The sequence below is a fragment of the Cryptosporidium parvum genome, chromosome 1 (genome assembly GCF_000165345.1).
Source record: "Cryptosporidium parvum Iowa II chromosome 1, whole genome shotgun sequence".
Classification (NCBI taxonomy): domain Eukaryota; phylum Apicomplexa; class Conoidasida; order Eucoccidiorida; family Cryptosporidiidae; genus Cryptosporidium; species Cryptosporidium parvum.
This window is the reverse complement of record NC_006980.1, coordinates 523,876-545,180: the sequence shown is the minus strand read 5'-3', so window position 1 is coordinate 545,180 and position 21,305 is coordinate 523,876. Positions and strand designations below refer to the sequence as shown.

Below are 21,305 nucleotides of genomic sequence, written 5' to 3'. Positions count from 1 at the left end.
CTACAGATCAAATTGTTTTTGTAAAAAGCTAATTACCTATGAGTCTGGCTGAAAGAGTCGAATGCATAGCTAAAATAACTGATTTAACGCAGTTAAATTACTTTATTTGCGGGAAAACTCATTCAGATATTATAGATTTTATTAAATTGTTGAGTGAGAGCATTAAAGGAAAAATATTAGTACAGCAACACGAATATGAAGAAAGCGGAAAAGAACGATCTGATATCGGATTTAACTCAATTATAAACATTCTTAAATTATTATCCAAATTAGATTCTAATATTGATGAAATACCTCCAATAAAACAGCCGATGAGATTTGGAAATAAGGCTTTTCAAACTTGGTATGACAAAACGAACCAAACATGTACATCTTATATTTCTGATATTCTAAAGGAAAATTCTGACGAATATTTGCAAGAGGTTAAGAGTTATTTTGTAGAATCATTCGGAAATAGATCCAGAGTTGATTATGGGACAGGACATGAGCTTAATTTTATCCTTTTTCTTATGTGTATTCATAGGCTTGGGGCTTTCCAAAAGAATGATCTTCCTGATCTTATATTGGTCGTATTCTATAGATATATCCTTTTAATGAGAAGACTTCAGTCAATATATCTACTGGAGCCTGCTGGATCAAGGGGTGTTTGGGGACTAGATGATTACCAATTTCTCCCATTTTTATTCGGATCTGCTCAGTTAATTAACTCAAACGAACTATTTCCTGTGCTTACAAATCAGATACTTGATCGCTCTATATTGGAAATTTACTCTGCAAAATCGTTATATATTAATTCTATACAACATATTCTCAATATGAAGACGAACGTATATTTTGCAGAATGCTCTCCTATTTTATATAGTTTAACTTCCGTTCCCACTTGGGAAAAAATTTACTCTGGCATGATCAAAATGTATGTGGCAGAAATACTAAATAAATTCCCCGTTGCACAGCATATATTGTTTGGAAGCTTGATTCCATTTAAATAAATTCGACTTCGCATCGCAAACCAACACAACTGGCTATATTTGATTGGCTCGGAGCCTCAACAAGCAGAATTACGAGAAAGAGCTGGGATTGAGATCGCACTTATCTCTAAAAGCAACGGCAAAGAAACAGAACGCACAGCTAAATCGCGACAAAACAAATATTGATGAAATATTGCGCCTTTGCTTCTATTTCAGGATTTTTTCTTGAAAAAGTATGAAAAATTATTTTAATAGCGTTAGGACCTAAATCAAAATGGTTGTAATACTATAACTATTATAGTAAAATTTAGTTCATCACCTACCCACCATAGAAAGTTACTTTCATTTATCCAATTGGAAAGCCACAAGGCATTGGAATGCTTTCTGGATTAGGAGATCTCATATACATAGGTAAAGCAAAATTTGTTGGATTAGACGAGCTGGATTGTAGCGATTTGTTTCCACCGCTATTAGAGTAGTTAACAAACTTTGGATTGTTAGTTCCATACGACGAAACGACACTATATCTTCCTTTTCTGTTGGGAGGCGGAGTTGCAAACAAATTGACACTTGTTGCATTTGGATTTTCTGAATTAACATTTATTGGCTCTTCACTCTGCATCTTGAAGTTCGGTTCCACGCTTTCACAATTCTTAGTACGGCTTTGCGGTCTAATATAACTGTTGGATTGCGGAACTACAGATGCTGTTTCAATGTTTCGTCCACTATGTAGCAGCTTTAAAATCAAAGCTCCTGGATCATCCCTGTTGGCCTTATTATAGTATTTATTGTATGCAGTGGAACTTGATCCGTTTGTATTTGAGCAATTACTGACTACTAAATCTCTTTTTTTCCTTCTATTATTATGAGAATTATAGTATCCTCCAAAAGTCTTTCTTTCTGAACTTTTATTAGACATTGTAATAATATATAAATTTTGCAAAGTGATTAAACAATATTTAATTGTATAAACTAACGAATACGTATTTGATTTGTGTTATTCTTGCTGTAAATACATTTATTTGTGAAAGCATATAAATTCAATCATAAACTTGCGCTTGTAATGATATTGCCACTATAAATCTTGAATTATTACAAAATAAATATACTTGAAATTAATAATGAAATGAAAGATATTCACGTTAATAAATCAAACTATTTCTATGCGTTGATTTAGATAAGCAAGTTTGTTATTATAAATACAAACTTGAATAGATATCACATAATTCCAATTTTTATTATTTAAAGATATCCAATGAAAAGTATTAAATTCAAAGTTATAACCAAAATAAATTAATAACTAAAACAAGTTGCTTAATTTCCTAATCTATGGTGATTGACTTATCATCACTTGTGAAAAAATTTAAGGTTTGTCCAATACAAAATTTACTCTTTATTATCGGAACCAAATTAATCAATTATTTCCTCATTTAATTTTTTTTCCCCCTTTTATCTTTACTCGTATTAATCCTTCACATCTCTGTCTATAGGCGGGATCTATCTACGACAGTCAAAGTGCTATTTTATGCATTACTTATTTTAAAACAACGAAGTTTAATGTATTGTTCTTACATATTGTACAACAACTCAGTTTCACGACCTTATTCTAACAAAATATCTTGCTACTTCAAAAATAACTTTTAGTATGTTTCATATTCAATTTATTCGTTCGCCTCAAATTAATTACCACACAAAAATTTCAAAATAGAGCGCCTGACTAGTTAGTTCTCAGCGCCGATAAAATTTAATGTCAACTTTATTCAAATTTGATTAACATTTAGTCAAAAGCAATATTTTTCCATACTTCTGAATAAAAGAAATTACTTTCAGTTATTAAGATCGTTAAATTTTTCAGACTAGTGCCATTTACTATTCTCATTTAATTTTTTCTAACTTTTTGTTTTTTTAATAAAGTTGATGTATTGGGTCTAAAAAGAAATTAGGGATTTGAAAATAATCGCTAAATTGTCTCATATAATGCAAAAAATTAAAACGCAGGATGATAGCTTATCTCAAGGGGGTGTAAATACGAATTCAGCTCTAACTTTTGAGGAAGTGAATAGCTCAATACCTGCATTTAGAGATGATTTTCCAGTTAATGCAGGCGAAATTAAACAGTTAAGAAGAGAAGATTTGTTGAACGAGCATAGAAGGAGGCATCTAGAGAGCTATTACAAGAGCTCTGCAGAGTGGTCTAATTATGAGAAACGTCAAAAGAATGATGAAGAACTTGAAGTCAAATCATTGAGTTCTTTCATACATGACTTAATTTTATTATCACCAAAGACAAAGGAGGAATATGAACATGTGATAAATATACTTAGGAGACGTCATAAAGTTGCACCAAGCAAGGCTCAAATTATAAGAGTATATGAAGAATTAGTTTCTCAAAAAGGAATAGAGCTTTCAAGCGATAACATTAGTATGTTATTTCAGGAATATAGTTCAAAAAATAATCAACCTCAGGTTGGAAGTAACTTAGAAAAAGCTTTGCTTTCAAAGAAAGCTGTTAGAAGTCAGTCAGGGGTAATAGTTATCACAATATTAACTTCACCCGGCGCATTCTCTTGCAAACATGATTGCCACTATTGCCCAAATGAACCTGGACAACCTAGAAGCTATCTTTCTACAGAACCAGCAGTATTGAGAGCTAATCAAAATTCGTTCGATGCTATAAAGCAGTTTAGAGATCGATCAATTACACTTAAAAACAATGGACATATTATAGATAAAATTGAAGTATTAGTACTAGGTGGGACTTGGAGTGGATATCCCAAAGAGTATCAAAACGCTTTTATTCGTGACATTTATTATGCTGCAAATACTTTCACAAATAAAAATAATATTTATGATAACAGGGACTATATAGATAGAGAAAAACTACCTCTTTCTGAAGAAGTTGAGTTAAATCAAACTGCAGAATGCAGAATAATTGGTTTAACATTAGAAACAAGGCCGGATTATATTACTCTAGATGAAATACTTCAGTTACGGGAATTTGGATGCACTAGGGTACAACTAGGAATTCAACATACTGACTATTGGGTCTTAAAACTCATAAACAGAGGCTGCTATATGCGTCAAATTGTAAAATCAATTAGACTGCTTAAAGATACTGGATACAAAGTTGATATTCACTTAATGCCAGATTTACCGAATCCTTACGATCATACAAGTACTAATGAATTTAATTTGGCTCCAGATGAAAGCCATATATTATCAAAAAGAATCACTTTGCTTAAAGACTTGCAGGCATATATAGGATTTGATAACGCACAAACTTTAGGAGTTGTCAATGACTATTTGATGCTTTCTAATGTATTAAGCGACCCAAAACTTCAATGTGATCAATGGAAGCTTTACCCATGCGAAGTTGTACCATTTTCTAAAATAGAAGAATGGTACGAAAATAAGGCCTACCTTCCATACGCAGAAATTTTTCCAGATACACTTTGCTATTTGTTATTATCTTGTAAAGTTGGTCTTCATCCCTGGATTAGAGTCAATAGAGTCATTAGGGATATACCTAACCAAAGCATTATTGCAGGTAATAGCTGTACGAATTTAAGGCAAATGATTCATGATAAGATGAAAGCTTTAGACTTAAATTGCAGATGCCTAAGATGCAGAGAGATCAAAGATAAGCACATTAGCAACAAACAACTAAATCAATTAAATGCAAATTCAAATGGAAGCTTTAATGACAAGGAAGAAAACGGTAATAAACTAAAAAATAAAAAAAATAAGAAAGCTAAGAAGCACACCAAAAATAAAGATAACGGTTTAAATACGAAGGATAGGGATATTCAAATTGTGTTAAGAATAAGAAAATATAATAGCTTTGGGGGGGCTGAATTTTTTATTTCTGTTGAATCAAAGGATGAACTGGATCTTTACGGATTTATTCGTTTGAGAGTTAGATTCAAAGATGAAGAAGTAGTAGCTCAAAACCAGTCAAGTTCAGGAAGTAAACATGAATCTGACATACATAGCGAGTACAACATGGACGAATTCATTGAAGACAGTGAGGAAATTTTAGAAAAGTTTCCAGTTTTGAAAGATTCAGCATTAATTAGAGAGCTACATATTTATGGAACAGTTGTTCCGCATTACAATAATGAGAAAGAAACAGATTCTGCAGTACAACATAGAGGATTTGGTAAAACTCTGTTGAGAGCAGCAGAGTACTTAGCTTTAATTCACGGCTTTTCTCGAATTGTGGTTATTTCTGGTGTTGGGGTACGCGAATATTACGCCAACAATGGATACTTCCTTCAAGATACATACATGGTAAAAAATATTGATGCTTCATCAAATATTAATAGTGAATTTGATGTTTGTTTTTTGGATTACAATTTAGAAACTGATTTATTTAAAACACTAAAATATATTAGATCTTTAGAGTGCAGCAATCAGTTGAAAGAGCATAATGGCAATAATATTATACCCGGTATGGCTGAATATAAAGAAATGACGCTTGAGAATTATGCTAGCACCATTAATGTTGATATTTATAATAACGCTCTTAAAATTTTGCCAAAACCAGAAACTAATATTCAATATAAAAATACTAAAGATTCGAAGGTCAAGAATTTATTAAATAACATTAAATATTTAATATTTAATAATTTTAACAGCCGATTTTCTTGGATTGTTGGAATGAGTATCTTTACTTCATCTATATTTGGCTTAAGCTATTTGAGGTCTAAAAGAATGATGGTTTAGCGAATCTATTTGTTTAGAATAGTTAGTTAAGCGGCATCAATATTAAATTTTGGAAGTCTGTCTGGGTGCTCCCTACATATTGAGCTCTTCTCATTAGCTTTTCCACAAAATACCTCATTACATTTGTTGAAATTCCTTGAAATATCATCTTTAAAATCGTTCATTACTGATAAAATACAGTCCCAAATAACTGAAAAACTAAAGCGTGATTCTTTTGTTCCAATAAAATATTCACCGTTCAGAAGTATTACTTGACTTACTGCTGAAATGATTCCATCATCAAGATGATCCTTAATATTAATAATATGTAAATCAAGATTGTGTTTCAAAAAAATATCCAATAATTCATTTTTTTCATATTCATTGCTGTCTGTGGATATTACAACACGTTTTGTTTTAAGATCATTTGAAAGCTGTAATAATCTATCAATAACTTGATCAAATGTTGGTATATCATCATTTCTTAAAAATACAAAATCATTTCTTCTTAAGTGAACACTTATAAAAGGTTTTTTTTCATCAAAAAAAGTATTTGCGGACATGTATAAATTTGCATATCTTCTTATATTGTTATTATAGCTAATTACATCCAAAACTCTATATTTGCTTAGTTCCCAAGGCCATGGAACGAGAATTCCTTCCGTATGCTTGATTAAATAATTGTGAAGTTTTCCTTCTTTCCTGTTCGACTCCAATATTTTATATATTTCTTCTGAGACTTCTTTAAATCTCATTAACTTAAAAAAAGAAAGACAAATAAGACTTCTAATTTTTACTAATTCACAACGTCCTCCATAAACTACATTCCCATTTCTAACATAATTGTTAAAGAAGCACTTTGAATTCAAATGTCTTGATTCTGATATTTCAAAGCTATTATAATATTCTATTGAAGTACTTGATTGAAATGATTTGTTGTTCCAGTCAAAGTTTAGCCCGACTACTTCAGCACCTATATTAACTATACCAGTTAATCTCTTGTAGATGTCATATTCCAATGTTGGTAATCCATTTTGTTTTATGCTAAAAAACGTTGACCAAGGTAATCTTCGTTTGGAATTATAAGTCCAATGGGCGATATTACAAAATGGGGGCAGAATTAGAACTGCAAATTTATCCTCGTTTTTTTTATACATGATTTCATTAAGACTCGAGACAACTAATGCCATCCTATCAAATACATTTCTTTGGAGATTGAATCCCTCTCCGTCCTTTACATCATAAATTATCCAACGCACATCAACCACCCAGTTGGGGCATTTGTTTTCCATTCCTTGTCGCAAATCCCATCTATTTAGAATATTTATGCATTGATCACTGTTATTTGCTGCATTTGCAACTGTGAAAATAAAGAAAAGTAGGCGAATATTTAAAATACAACTAAGCAAAATGGGGTATAGGAAATTGGTCATGGATATGAAAATTTATCTGAAGAGAAAGAAGCAATAAAGAGTTCGCAAACATCAACTTTTTCAGGCGGTATTAACAACTCCCTGATCAAATAGTCTACGTATTGCACAGGACCCATATTCTTCGTACTACAGTATATTGAAAATCGTGTAAAAATAGTCAAAATGTATGTGGATGTTGCAAGTTCAAATATTCATACCTGTTCTTTATTAAAGAAATGGCCCACCAAACCTGAATTTTTCGCAAAATAAGAACCGCCAAGCCATGTAGAACATCTTCCCAATATCTTTTCCTCAATATTAGATGAATTAGATAAGTTAATAACTTGAATGTCGTCTATACTGATGTTATTTCTTTCTAGCAAAATCTGAAAACAAAATTCCATGTTCACATGTAGTGTGATAACAAAAGTTAGGTTCAATTAAAACGTACCTTAAAATAGTTCTTGAAATAGGTCGAAAGCAGAGAGTTGATTGACGATCCGCCAATAAATATTATATTTTTTAACAGAAGTCGTAAATAGTCGACAGGGCACTTTCTAGCAACCGAGATGATCTCATCACAAATATATGGAATAGCCATTTTTGTGATGATTCCATCAAAAATGCCATACGATTTAATGCTGTCAATATTTTTGTGTGTAATTGGAGAAGAAGACTTAAAATTTGTCTTAAAGTTATCAAATAATGAATTTGTTATTGAATACCCTCCTAAATTAATAATTCCAATATAGTCCGATAATAAATATCCGGAGGCAATAGGAAGTATTCTAATACTTGAGTCACCAAAATGTACAATAATTCCAACTGATCCCTTGCTATTTGATTTGTGAAAAATATTTGGAAGCCCTCTTTGGACTGCATCAACCGAAAGTAATTCTTGAGAAATGCAATTGAATGAAGGCACAGAAAGCGATTCAAAAAAAAACTCCATCGAATGATCCTGAAAGTCAAATGGTGCGTTGTGAGGTTCAGATAGCAAAACAGGACACATCGTGGTGTCATAACACATTTCTCTTGAAATTATGTCAGTCCAAAACGTTTCTAACAAATTCCAATCAAGTCCATCAAGATAATTGAAAGGATGTGTAATATCCTGGTAGTCATTCACAAGAAGTGATTTTTTTTGCGGGTTCCAATTATTTGATGAACTTAGTGACTTCGTTTCAATACAATGTTCGCTAATTCCAAGTTTATCTGAAAAAATTTTTTTATCAAAATTTATTTCTTTTACTTCAATTTTTTCAAATAAGATTGTATCAATAATAATCTGAGGAAGCTTATTAATTGAACTACCTATTCTTGTTTGAAACTGGCCAGTATCAATTACAATAGGAAAATCAAATGGGTTCATCCTTATTTATTATATCAACTAAATTTTTTTGTTAGAATATTATACTCAAATCGGCGGTAACGGCAAAACAAAGAGATTGAAAGTAACAAATTAGACGATAGCAAGTATTTCGATTAAAATTATATAAAATATATTGTATGGGTGGGCAATTATGTTACGCACATAGAAATAATCCTAAGCTAATATCCACTAAAAACTATTACCTTTTAGTATTATACTTTGTAAAATCTTTTAATGTATTTATGTTGAATCTTTATTTCGTTCAAATTGCAATAAATCAACTCTCCAGATGAAGCTCTATAGACTCTATCCCAAAGAGCCAATGAAATATTATCTTCCGTCTCAAATCCAGTAATGAAAATATAGACGGAAGAAAGATCATCGAGGCTATTAGCAAAATCCTCTGCTTGATGTAAAGTTGCAAATAAGTTTTTACATGCTAATGAAAAATCGTAATCGTCACACAAAGAAAAATAATGACGGACATAACACCTAAGAAATGAAAGCTTTGATCCAATATCAATCAATATTATGTTTCTTAAATCAACATTTATACCTGTATATTTATTAGTATCTGAAATAAATGATATTAATTTAGTACAAATAGTTGGCGAGTAGTGTTTAATGTCCATTCCAGGACTAATTGCGACTGTATCGTGAAGAGATAAGTAGTTTCTATTCGGTGATGAGTTATTGCTACCAAAATATGATATTTTAATTTCTTTGATCCATTCATTATTTCTACAGTTATCGATCAAAGTTTCCCATATTTGCTTTTTAGTAACTTTACCGCATCTAAAAATAGAAATAAAATTGCCATCTTCATAATACTCTAAAACAGTTGATTCTACTCCTACGCTACAACATTCACCTCCATCCAAAATCCAAACTTTTATTCCTACCTCATTCATATAACTTTGATCAAATTCCTTTGATACATGCAGGGGAGTAGTGGGACTTATATGGCCTGACCGATTTGCTGAAGGGGCAGCAATAGGGACGGATGACAGCTTAAGCAGGTCTAACGTCAATTGATTGTTGGGGCATCTAACTCCAACTTTACCTGAGACTGAAACTTCATCTACAATATTATGTCTCTTCTTAGAAATTACTGTTAATGGACCTGGCCAAAACTTATCAGTCAAAATTTTATATATGACTCTTGTCCTTTCAGACAACTCAAAAACATTATCTTCTGCAAACTTGAAGCTGTGTACATGGCATATCAAAGGATTGTTTATTGGCCTTCCTTTTATCTTGAAAATTTTTAATATAGAGGATCTGTCGTAAGCATTTCCACCCAACCCATACACAGTTTCAGTCGGTATTGCAACTAACTCCCCATTTAAAATATATTTCGCATAATCAGATAGATTGCTCATGTATCATACGATAATTAGCTTTTTATCTTATTTAAATATTTGGGGTAAAATTATTCGCGCTCTAGACATTTTTTTTCCAAGTCTAACAATAATTCTAGTCTAATATCCATGAAAGTCTACTTGCCTAATTGTTGAATATCCTTGTTCATCTTTTGATACATGAAAAAAGTGATCACACTGCTGTGCTTGGGCCATAACTCTTACAAAATTTTCATCATGTGTAATTATTATTAACTAAAAGCATGAACGTATTTCTCAACTTGTTTTTTGTACTTACCTGGAAATTTTTTTGTTGCTTTCTGAATTTGATCAAATATGATAATGCCTCTGCTAAGCCCTTAATATTAAACCTATCTAAGTTTGTCGTAGGCTCATCAAGTGCTAGAATTCCACAGTTAACGCAGAACGACTCTGCTAGCGCAAGTCTAATTATTATGCACGCAAGCACTCTTTGACCGGCAGAGCATCTTCCTAAAAAAAAAGAATTATCCAATAAATTTGCGCGTTTTGTTTAAATCCTACCTTTCATGTCAAGTTCTACACCATTTTGTATCATTACTACTCTATAATTAAACGACTTAGTTCCGGAAGGAGTTCGCGATGATTTTTTTTCCACAGTGAAATTTTCTTCATTATCCTCTGCATCGCTCCTTATTGCGATATAGTCAATATCATGACCTTTATAAGTAATGTTCCATAACTCCTTTATAGTTCTATTAATTTCCGTCATTTTATCTATGTGAAACTTCATTAGTGCTTTCTGAAGAGATTTATGGTACTTCTCCAAATCTTTAACACACAAACTCATTGTCTGTTGTTCAAAAACTCCACTTAGGTACTTTTCAGACAACTCCTCTATAGAAGAATAGCCTTTTGAGTCACATGTGAACTTTTCCAGCCAGTTTTCATTGGACTTAAATTCGCCTGTCAGTTTTGATATTTCACATCGTATTTTCTCGATTGCTATTTGAAGAACATCCAATTCATTTTTTTTTTTAAGGTATAATTCTTGAATAAAACTTTTATTATGGCCAAAGTCAGTTTCTGTCAAACACTCTAGCTTATTTATTCCTAGTAGGGAATAAATATTATGATTAAGTATATTAATATTTTTTTTAGATGATTCAAGTTGTTTCCGCTTATTCATCAATTTTATCACGTTATTCAATTCCTCAATAATTTGATTCGATTTAACGATCTTAGTATTAAGATTAGCCTCTTCTTCTCGAATTGATAAAAGAGATTGAATAAGGGTCTTATTTGAAACATCTTGATTAGATATATCAAACATTTTTCTATAAAGCGTTGTTTTTTCTTTGATTAGTGCGAGAAACTTACCTATTTCGAAAGAGAAATTCGAAATCTTGTTCTAACTCTTCAATAGAATTCTTCAAAAAATCTTTCCTTTTGCAGTGCTCAATTTCCAGATTTTTAATTTCCAAGTTGGCAAATTGGATTTTATTTGTTACTTCTTGAATTTCAAATTCAAGGCGTTGAATATTTTCGTCAATTATTAATATCTCTATCTCAATTTGACTAAGTGAGCTTTTTAATTCTATTTGCCGATTTTCCATATCTAATGGGAAACTTTCGAGTTTTTCCAATAGTAATTTGCATTGGAAATCTAACATTGAAGTGTTATCTTTAGTCCCAAAATCTCCTACGATCTGTTCTAGTTCCTTCCAGATGTTCAAAGTTTCAATTTTTTTACATTGATACTCAGTTTCCCTTCGTTCAATCATCTCACTAAAGCTTCCAGCGCTTTCATCATATTCAAAATGAGTAATATTAAATATATTAGAACTCTTTATACGCTCCAAAATAGTCAGTTCGCCATTAATTTTTCCCAGATCATATGTACAATTATATGCGTTATTCAAATAATTCACATTGAATAACTTTTCATTAGTATAAATATCTGTATTTTCCTGGATTTTTGATTTTAAACAATTTATCTCATTATCTATATGCGTTTTCTCTTTAATTTTCTCACAAATCTTATCAAAATCTTTTTGCAATTTCATTTGCTCTTCTCTTTTATTATTAATAGAGTCGAATAATTTTTTCTTTTCTTCTATCTTGAAGTTTAATTCTGCTTTTAAATTAACTAATGAAGAATCTATTTCAGTCTTGTTAACTTCTAGTATAGAAATGGTTTTTTGTACTGATTCCCAATTCAAATCCTTATAATTAGTTAGCTGTTCATTTAAAGCAACCAAAGAATTTTCTAAAAACAATAATATTTCTTTCGAGGCTGTTAATTTTTTTATTTCAGCAATTTTTCTAAGAACCTCATTTTTTCGTTGAGCAAACTCATCTGCTGAGCTGTTTACTCCAAAATTTTCTAGATTATTTTTGATGTGATTTGTTTGGTTTTGCAAGTTTTTAAGTTTAGAATTCAGATTTTGAATTTCTTCGAATTCATTATGCAAGAGTGAATTAATTTCTAATTCATCTTCTAATTGATTATAATTTGATTTTAATAAAACGTTTTCCATTTCTTTTATCTCCTTTACGTGTGTATCAAATAATGACATTTCAAAAATAAGCTCAGACTGAAGCTTATCTAACATATCTACATTTTTCATCAATTCTTGCTTCATATTCAAATGTGAATCTAATTTAGTGGCTAAAACCTGCATTTCCTTATTTATCTCAGCTTTTCTAAGTAAACATTGATTTTTTTTATTTATTATTCCTTTCAAAAAGTCGATTTTCTGTTTTAAGTTCTCGTTAAATAAAGCTTTCTCCTTAATTTTCTTATTATATTCACCCTTCAACTTTGTAATTAATTCCAAAGCTTTGCTATATCTTGTGGATCCAAATAATTCATCAAATTTTTTTTTAACTTTAGCCATATCTTGTAATGGCCAGTTTGAATCCTCTTGATGACAAAATAGTACATTTTCAATTATCGAATTAGAAACCCCAAATAAAATAGGAACTTGAGCATTTATATCTGCACATTTATGACTTATACTGGTCACTTGCCCAGATTCTTCATCTTTAGTCTGTAAAACACTTTCTAAAACTCTAAATTGAGGCTTTAAATCCCCAGTAGATTTTAAATCAGCCTTCCTAGTCTTAATATGGGATAGCTGAAATGATCTAACTATTTGAATCTTTTTTTTATTTTGATACTCTCTAAAAATTAATCTTATTTGAGCCCTAACCTCAGCAGATCCATTCAATTTAGGATCGTGAATGAAATACTGCCCACTCTTAGAACTAGGAGGAAGCTCACCAGATATAGATGCTTTTAAGCATTCTATTATTGTTGTTTTACCCGATCCATTTTGGCCTACAATTAATGTAATTGGACTTTCAAAGGCAATGCCCTCCCTACGGTCAGGTGAAAAGCTTCTCACCCCACAAATAACTAATTTTTCGAGGTTACTCATTATAAAAAAAAAATATTGTTTAAAAATAGAAAGTTACATTTAAAGAATTTATTTTTCTATTTCAAGTTATTCTGATGTGAGTTTTTTACGTCTATGCAAAACCGGTTAAATGTACAGAGAAAATGTAATAATAGATTAATTAAAGACGTTTGAAAATATATACAAAGAAAATAATAAATCATCTCACTTAGTTCCTATTGCGTCGCGATTTGAGGACTTTATATATTCTCTGTCCTCGAATGCAAATAGTAATTCATTATGTCTTCTATATGACCTTATAACATCTTGTGCTCTTTTATGTTTCCGATCATCATTCTCCAACACGGACAATATGCTATCAAATGTAAAGGACTGGTCAATATTCTTTGAGTTAGTCAATTTAATTGCGCATAACATCTTAATTAAAACGTAATAAAACTGAGATTAATAAATATCGTACTTACTATCTTATCCATGAAGTCGCATGACAATTTAGTTACTGAAAAAACTGCATCAGTTGTAAATTTTATATCTGTGCAGTCCCAATATGCATCTATTATTGATTTTACTTCATTGAATCAAATGAAAATATTTGTATAAACATTTCACTTACCGCATGAAAATAACTGAGCTTTTTCACTTTCTATTTTGTCAATCATATTTCCTAGCCCGTTTTCAATAGAACGGCCTGGTATTAGTGAATTATTAAGTAAAAACGTGTCCTCCTCTTTCATCTCGTCAGCAAAGAGATTTGTCATCGAAACATAAATACAAAAAAAAATGATTTGGCGGAATAATCCGTATTAAAGACAACAAAAAAATAGCTAAAAAAATTCAAAATTATAGAGGTGCCTAACTACCTAATTTAACGAACACCTTTTTTCGAACATAGGACTTATATTTGAAGAAAATTTAGGAAGCTTCGTGGGCATTTCGTTCTGAATTTTGATTTTGAATATAATGACGTGCGCCTTGATAACTTAAGCCGCTAGAAGTAAGGAAGTTTGTGCCAGCAGCATATCCCAGTGCAGTAGACTGATCTCCATATGGACCAAGAAGTAAAGGAACATATTGTGGTGTTTCATATGCAGAATCGAAAGTTATCTGAGAATGCTGCCAAAACAAAGAAACATCCTTTGGAATATCGGAAATTGCCATTACAATGCACATAAACTGGCGTCTCCATCTGGAAAATATTCCTCTCTCTCTCTTTGGGTTACGATGACTAGTAGGCACCCAAGCAAAGTAAGGCCTCAATTGTGCTGGGAAAGATTCCTGGCCAGGACATCTAACCTTGTAACTAGTTCTAAAAATTGTTCTCACACGCGCCTTACAACGTGAACAAGGAGTATAGATAGACATAGGTACACAAAATCCCGGATTTTGACGGTAGAACTTACAGTCAACCATGTTGTCAAAGTTGACTGGTCCACCTACCCATTGTACCATATTACCGTGTCCGAACTGCAATCCCTGATTAGTTCTTTGTATTTGCATTTGTGTTGGCATTTGCATTGGCATTTGCATTGGCATTTGAACTGGCATTTGCGTTTGCATTGTCATTTGCATTGGAGTCTGAACTTGTTGGCTTAAATAATTTACTTGGCTTGATGAACCACCATCATCAGCCTGCTGATAGTTCTGCTGCATGCCATCAACTACAATAAATCGGCACGGTTGGCCTGAATTACCCATTTCCGAAATTACCTTCAATAGTGAAGGGTCCAATGTAAATTCATGATAACCAGCTCCTGATATACCACTTATGGCTTGTTTGCAATCCCTCAATTCAGACGAATCTTGAATCGAAAGAACTTCGCTTTCCGTATCTTCCGAAGATTCAGAACACCTTGAAAGATAAAGTTGTATAATTAAGAGTAATACTCCGAAAGGCAAGTAGTATTTCATCTTTGACGCGTTTTTTTTTGATTTTTAATTACAGGGGATTTAGATTGATCCCAATTAACTAAGATAAATATAATTCAAAAAGTCTTTAAAAATTTCTGATCTAAATTCTTATATTCGTTTTTTCTATAATAAAAAAAATCAACCTAACCTTTCATTTAGGTAACGTTTTATATTGCCCGCCCTTTATTTATAATTTGGAGAGAAGAGAGGGAATATTGCTTTTATTTAGATTTTTGTGACAAAAGTCCTGTTCATTACTTTGGAAATATATTGATACCTCTTCATTCAAATTGGACCCTTAGTTGTATCTTCCCATAATTACATTTTAGGGTACAAGGCTTTTTATTGCCACGTGATTTATTTAACTGTGTAACTTTTTAATGCTGCAAGCCACACATTTTTTTTAATAAATTCAACTACTTATCTTTAGAACTGATAGATAGATATAGATACATTATTAATATAAGACTTTATTTTTTATAATAATTTAATTAAACCATGTACAACCCTACACCGCAAAGTAATAGCGTGAGCAAAACGCCTGACCCAATGATAATCATCAATGTACTTTCACTTAAGGATTCATTTTGATTATTCGATGGAGAAAATGGGATTTCTGGAGGTAGCGGATATGAGTTTTCATCTGATGAAAGCGGTGATTCATTTGAAGGGCGAGATGCATATTTAGCTGCAGGATTCGGCTCTACAGCGCAAAGATATTGATGCCCTAATCTTTTTCTAATATGATATGGTTTCAAGACCCACATATATAAAGGAGCCAAACTTGGGGGGAATGACTCGTCTCCAGGGCATTTTGCGGAAGCGACAGCATAAACCACTTCAGTTCTACAAAAATGGCAAGGATTTATTACCGTCCCTGAAGGATTGCATGATCCTGGGTGAGTAGAATAAAACAAGCAGCGATATACTTGCGATAAATCGCCAAGATCCAAAGAATGTTCAATCCCAACATGCCTACCTCCTACCATCATCCCTGTATAGTGAGGACCACCTTTTAGTTGATCTCCCATTTCTACAGAACCTCTAAGCTTGAGTAATGCAATATCTTCTATCCTGTTTTCGAAGCTTGAACAAAAGTGTACATATATCCAAACCAAAGATAATACAATCGCAACAGTAATTGTTTTCATTGAAAAAAAATTTATATTGAATACATAATAAAGCCTTTAGATCCTCTCCAACAACTCTAATATTGAAATAATCTTCATTAAATACCCTTCTAAAATTATTTATTTTTTAAAAATTTGAAATCTCAGATAATTAAGGTACACATTAGTGTGCGTATGTGTGAATTGATATTAAATTAACGGGATATTAAATAGCTTTGGAAAAAAGATAAAATATAAAATTATAACAGAAATCTTGCATAATTTCATTGGAATATTGCATAAACATTAATAGTTTATTATTGCTAATGATTCATTATTTAAATTGTATTTTAAAGTGGTATATTTAATTTATATAGTATAACGAGTAACTATATCTTATCAGCAAAGTAATTTAAATAAACAATTGAAAATCACCCTTATCACGTTATCATTAATCTTTAAATTCCGATCATTTTTGAAGGACAAGTGCTGCGTTACTCAAAAAATCTCAATAATTTCTCCATTAATTATATACGGAGCTGAATTCTTTGTTGCCTTTTATATTCTTATTATAAAAGCCCTAAAAACTTAACTTATTTCAACTATATGCACAGCTTTATTACTTGTTACTTCGAAAGTTGAATTATTTATTCCAATCATTCTCGGCAAAAACTGACACCTAATAATTGTCATTCCCAAAGTTATTTTAGAAAAAATGCGGCAATTTCATCGGTTTAATGCTTGTAAAAAAATCATGTGAAATAAAATGAATATTTGAAGATGTCTTGATTATTGATCCATCAATATAGTCTGAACTATTTTTATTTATTGTTGTTGTGATTATAGACGTTGAGTTACGAGTTTTAGAAAAACGAATATTTATAATTTGTTCTGATTTTCCGCAATTGAAAGAATATATTTCCTTTAGAGACGGAATACTCCAAATAGAGATAAAACAGCTACTCGTAAACTCACTATTAATATGTTTAGGCGATGTTTTAATGATTTTCATTGTACTTTGAGATTTTTCAATTGGAATGTTCGGGTGTGCACGGTATGCGCCGATCAATAAATGTCCGCAAGAGGTAAATAATGGACAAATAATTCTGAAGTTCTGTACCAGAAGAAGCTTACCAGATGAAAGGGAATAAAATCGAGTTTTGGGGTGAATTTCTTTGCTCGAATCAACGCAAATTACAAACCTTCCCTTCGGATCTATTTGGCACATTTGAATGTCGCTATAGAGAGGAATTTTGTTCATTAATGCCGGGTTATTATTCAAATCTAACTTATTAATTGAAAATATTCGAATTTCATTTACGACCCCTTTATAAATTGCCAGTAGCAAGTTGCAATTATGAGATATATTCACCCATGTTAAAGGTGAGGGTATTTCTTCAAAAACATCAATTAAACTTTTCCGGGAATATCTATGTTCATAATAAATTGTACAGTGATGCGTCAAATACCACTTTTCCCATTTCAAGTTAGAACATGCACGTTCAGAAGATAAAAGCTTCCAAATATCTACAACTCCATCTTCTAAGCCAATAGCAAGCAGGCTGCCAGATATTTCAAAAATGACGACTTTTGGTAAAGTTGGATACTTGTTCACCTGCGGTTTCTTTAAGGCTATTCTTTTTGATAAATTGCTGATTTCATGAATATAGATCCCATAATCTTTCGTAACGCAAAGAATTGTATTTTTATCAAAAAATGCCCATTTCACTATGTTGGCTGTTCTTATCTTCGGCTCAATGTTGTTCAATGTAACATTCTCTTGGCCTTGAAGTAAGTCTAAATTTAGGCGTGTGATTAATTTTGTTTTTATATCAATTAGCTTTTCAGGCGTGGTATCAAAATACTTTCTACCTAAATAATTATCATTTCTAAGTTCATAAATTTCTAAAAAATGTTGTGAAATTGTTGCTATTAAAGGGGAAAAAACAGCAATAATTTTTTTATCGTATTTGTATATTTTAACATCCTGAAAAACAGAAGTCAAATGTACTAAGTCCAATCTTCTTAATCTTCTCTTAACAAAAATCTTCCATAAAATTGATTTATCATTGCATTTTGTCTTGTAACCCATAAGTTTAAAACTAGCTTTAAGGTTATTTAAATTAAATCCAAAATATTCGTTATTATCACTATCTACTAAGTCGTCTTGGCTACTTTTGTTCAAACTAAATGATTTCAAGTCTTCTAAGATACAATTAAACTCATTTGCAAGTAAATTCAGATAATTTCTTCTCCCCCTACATACTATGCTCCAGTACTCAAGGCTTGTCCAAAGATAGTTAAAGCCTCTATTAAGATGCAATAGACTAAAAATATCTACCATTTGTAGATACTCGCTGACTGTTGCAAGAAGTTCCAATGGTATTTTTTCCATAATTGAATAAAAGTTTTCTACGAACCCATAATTATGAATTTATCAATTCCTAGAATAACATTTGTGTAATATTGATAAAATAAAACAAGCGCTCAGGTATTGATCCTAATAAGCTGAAACATGCTCAAAAACTTGATAAACTTTATAAATCAATTCATTTAAGAGCCGCGAGGATCGAATTTTACCAAGTATAAACTAAGAATATCGTAGAAAGGTTGTTTCAGCTCGTGTTTGGAAATAATATTATAATTGTTTACCGCATGTGCATAAAGTTTTAGTTCATTTTTTTTCTAACGAAGAAAAAAGAATAATAGCTTATAAAATTAAGTCAATATCGGCGCAATGTTAAATAATCAAAATTTTTGTGTTTATAACCCTTTGTAAACATCCGTTTCTTTAGGCCTGGCATAACAATTTTATGAAGAAAATTAAATTCTTTTTAACAGCAACTTCATCGCTTATATCTGCAATAATAACTTCTTTTTTACTTCATCCACTAGATGTAGTAAGGACTAGACAGCAAGTGGCAGCAGCATCCGATGGTGCAGTGATCGCACACCCGACATTGATATCCACAATCAACTTTATAATAGATACTGAAGGAGTTATTGGATTATATAAGGGATTAAACGGCCAGTTAGTTGCATCTGGAGTCTCATGGTTTATTTTTAGGTACTTTTTTGATTTTATCCGTTATTTTATAGAAGAAAATAAGTGTTTTGTGTTCAGCTACGTTGTTAAAAGCCAAACATGCTTTTATCCTTTACAAATTTCTCCGTTCTCAAATTCAATTTCAACAATCATTGCAAGTGTGCTTTCGACTGCTCTCGTTCATCCACTTTGGTTAGTTAAATCCAGGTTAGAAATTCAATCAGTAAATACAAAGAAAAAGGGCTGGAAGCAATATTCTGCTGGGTTACATGGCATTGCTGAATGCATGTATAGTATTTACCAAAAAAATGGAATATGTGGTTTATATTCTGGGTTCATTCCAACTTTAATGTTGATTCCGCATACATTGATACAACTTGTAATATATGACATATTTCGAAATCAATCAATTAATTATAATTCAAAACATCTTTATCTGAGTAATCTACGCTTCTTCATCTTTGGATTCATTTCGAAGTTATTAGCATCGGCATTGACATACCCACTACAGGTTATTAGATCCAGGATGCAAATGGCTAAGATAGAAAATATCCAACTAAAAACCTACGATATCAATATATTAAAATTAAGCCATAAAGAGTTTGTCAACTTTGCAAGGGACCATTATTTCCCAGGACTAATGACTCATATTCCTAAAGTTAGCATGCACAGTGGAATAATGTTCCTAATTTATGAAGCAATGATAAAGTTATTTGAATCAATATTGTCAATCAATTAGTATAAACTTGCTAAATTAGTTACATAATACTAAAAAAGTAATATATGCTTTTTGTTAAAATTTTTAAAAAACTTCCAAACTGATAAAAAATTTTCAAATAAAATAGTCAGGAGCAGGTCTCTTGGCAGGAATTCCTCTTTGTTCAGCAGGAGCTGCCTCAAATGTTTTAAAGTGGTAGTTTAATTGTTCATCTAACTCCATTACAGTAGCAATATTTCCGCATCTATAACAATAATTTGGCGCACTCCAAACTGTGACTAAATTTTGTTCAAACCACCACTTATAACCGTCCATAGCAAGCTGATGAGCTCGTGTAATCAGTTCAATATCGTTACAATGATTGAAACTCTTTACTACATCTGACCCAAAAATATATCCTGCTCCTCTTGGGCTTATTCCCCATCCATTTATTTCCTCTGGATCTGACCAAAGAAGGTCGCACATGGAACCGTCATGAGGAACTTCTTGCTTTCTATCTAGGCTTCGTATTTCATCAATTGTAGCAATACTGGGGGACAACCCCCCATGAACGCATAAAATTCGGTCTTCAATTAATGAAGCGAGAGAGAGATAATCAAATATTTCTGTACAATACCTCCAAACGTTTACACTCCCGTACTTACGGAGACATTCATCGTAAAATCCATATACTTGTGTGATTTGTCGTGTTTCATGGTTTCCTCTGATAAGCATAATTCTATCTGGATACCTGACTTTAAGAGCAATGAGGAGCAAGAATGTTTCTACACTGTAGTATCCTCTGTCAACGAAATCACCTAAAAATAAGTAATTTGTGTCAGGAAGTTCACCACCGACTTTAAAAAGCTCCATTAGATCAAAAAATTGGCCATGAATATCTCCGCAAATTGTCACTGGAGTATCAATTCTTTGCACATTCGCCTCCTCTACAAGAATCTCTCTAGCCTTCATACATAATAATTTTACCTCAGATTCTTTAATCGGCTCACAACGTCTCAATTGCTCAATTTGTCTGTCTAAATCGCTCATTTATAATATCTTGATAATGTATCGACTGCATTAATTTTGTTCTAGCTATTAACAATAATTAGCACGTATTCACTCAAACTGCATCTTGTAATATTAATTTATTATTTTTACTCCAATTAATCTAATTCTAAAATTTTATTGTTTCTGAAAAGTTTTCTCTCTGTAAGAACTCTTTTCTTGTACCTGCACTGTAAATGTCTCAAAAATACGTATACCGGCAATACAAAGAAAAGTCGGATATAATAATTTATTTTGGAAATGAATAAATAAAGATAAA

General features: G+C 31.6%; 12 protein-coding genes across 12 annotated transcripts; 3 read left to right on the top strand and 9 right to left on the bottom strand.

Moving 5' to 3' along the window:
• Positions 1–38: 38 nt before the first annotated feature.
• cgd1_2470 (phosphotyrosyl phosphatase activator protein-related) lies at positions 39–989 on the top strand (the record flags this gene model as incomplete). The annotated part of the gene is made up of 1 exon (XM_001388130.1): positions 39–989. The coding sequence occupies one exon, from the start codon at positions 39–41 to the stop codon at positions 987–989; it is 951 nt and encodes a 316-aa protein (XP_001388167.1).
• Positions 990–1,314: 325 nt separating this feature from the next.
• On the bottom strand, positions 1,315–1,887 carry cgd1_2460 (hypothetical protein; the record flags this gene model as incomplete). Its single annotated transcript, XM_628075.1, has 1 exon — positions 1,315–1,887. The coding sequence occupies one exon, from the start codon at positions 1,885–1,887 to the stop codon at positions 1,315–1,317; it is 573 nt and encodes a 190-aa protein (XP_628075.1).
• Positions 1,888–2,945: 1,058 nt separating this feature from the next.
• cgd1_2450 (ELP3 like acetyltransferase involved in transcription) lies at positions 2,946–5,693 on the top strand (the record flags this gene model as incomplete). Its single annotated transcript, XM_628074.1, has 1 exon — positions 2,946–5,693. One exon carries the CDS (start codon positions 2,946–2,948, stop codon positions 5,691–5,693), a length of 2,748 nt encoding a protein of 915 aa, XP_628074.1.
• A 26-nt stretch (positions 5,694–5,719) lies between these two features.
• On the bottom strand, positions 5,720–7,105 carry cgd1_2440 (eukaryotic orthologous group, signal peptide; the record flags this gene model as incomplete). Its single annotated transcript, XM_628073.1, has 1 exon — positions 5,720–7,105. One exon carries the CDS (start codon positions 7,103–7,105, stop codon positions 5,720–5,722), a length of 1,386 nt encoding a protein of 461 aa, XP_628073.1.
• A 415-nt stretch (positions 7,106–7,520) lies between these two features.
• On the bottom strand, positions 7,521–8,456 carry cgd1_2430 (ARP3 actin related protein; the record flags this gene model as incomplete). The annotated part of the gene is made up of 1 exon (XM_628072.1): positions 7,521–8,456. One exon carries the CDS (start codon positions 8,454–8,456, stop codon positions 7,521–7,523), a length of 936 nt encoding a protein of 311 aa, XP_628072.1.
• A 212-nt stretch (positions 8,457–8,668) lies between these two features.
• Positions 8,669–9,841, bottom strand: cgd1_2420 (SUA5 like RNA binding domain containing protein; the record flags this gene model as incomplete). Its single annotated transcript, XM_628071.1, has 1 exon — positions 8,669–9,841. A coding segment is annotated over one exon (1,173 nt), but the record flags the coding sequence as incomplete, so codon positions are not given.
• A 105-nt stretch (positions 9,842–9,946) lies between these two features.
• Positions 9,947–13,272, bottom strand: cgd1_2410 (RAD50; the record flags this gene model as incomplete). The annotated part of the gene is made up of 4 exons (XM_628070.1): positions 9,950–10,072; positions 10,116–10,309; positions 10,361–11,133; positions 11,177–13,272. Coding segments are annotated over 4 exons (3,186 nt in total), but the record flags the coding sequence as incomplete, so codon positions are not given.
• Positions 13,273–14,130: 858 nt separating this feature from the next.
• On the bottom strand, positions 14,131–15,126 carry cgd1_2400 (signal peptide, secreted protein; the record flags this gene model as incomplete). Its single annotated transcript, XM_628069.1, has 1 exon — positions 14,131–15,126. One exon carries the CDS (start codon positions 15,124–15,126, stop codon positions 14,131–14,133), a length of 996 nt encoding a protein of 331 aa, XP_628069.1.
• A 491-nt stretch (positions 15,127–15,617) lies between these two features.
• On the bottom strand, positions 15,618–16,277 carry cgd1_2390 (hypothetical secreted/membrane associated protein signal peptide plus possible GPI signal; the record flags this gene model as incomplete). Its single annotated transcript, XM_628068.1, has 1 exon — positions 15,618–16,277. One exon carries the CDS (start codon positions 16,275–16,277, stop codon positions 15,618–15,620), a length of 660 nt encoding a protein of 219 aa, XP_628068.1.
• Positions 16,278–16,941: 664 nt separating this feature from the next.
• Positions 16,942–18,630, bottom strand: cgd1_2380 (hypothetical protein with WD40 repeats; the record flags this gene model as incomplete). Its single annotated transcript, XM_628067.1, has 1 exon — positions 16,942–18,630. One exon carries the CDS (start codon positions 18,628–18,630, stop codon positions 16,942–16,944), a length of 1,689 nt encoding a protein of 562 aa, XP_628067.1.
• A 400-nt stretch (positions 18,631–19,030) lies between these two features.
• cgd1_2370 (mitochondrial carrier protein, Flx1p like mitochondrial membrane associated flavin transporter with 4 or more transmembrane domains) lies at positions 19,031–20,020 on the top strand (the record flags this gene model as incomplete). Its single annotated transcript, XM_628066.1, has 1 exon — positions 19,031–20,020. A coding segment is annotated over one exon (990 nt), but the record flags the coding sequence as incomplete, so codon positions are not given.
• Positions 20,021–20,113: 93 nt separating this feature from the next.
• On the bottom strand, positions 20,114–21,028 carry cgd1_2360 (protein phosphatase 4 (formerly X), catalytic subunit; Protein phosphatase 4, catalytic subunit; the record flags this gene model as incomplete). The annotated part of the gene is made up of 1 exon (XM_001388129.1): positions 20,114–21,028. One exon carries the CDS (start codon positions 21,026–21,028, stop codon positions 20,114–20,116), a length of 915 nt encoding a protein of 304 aa, XP_001388166.1.
• Positions 21,029–21,305: the final 277 nt, after the last annotated feature.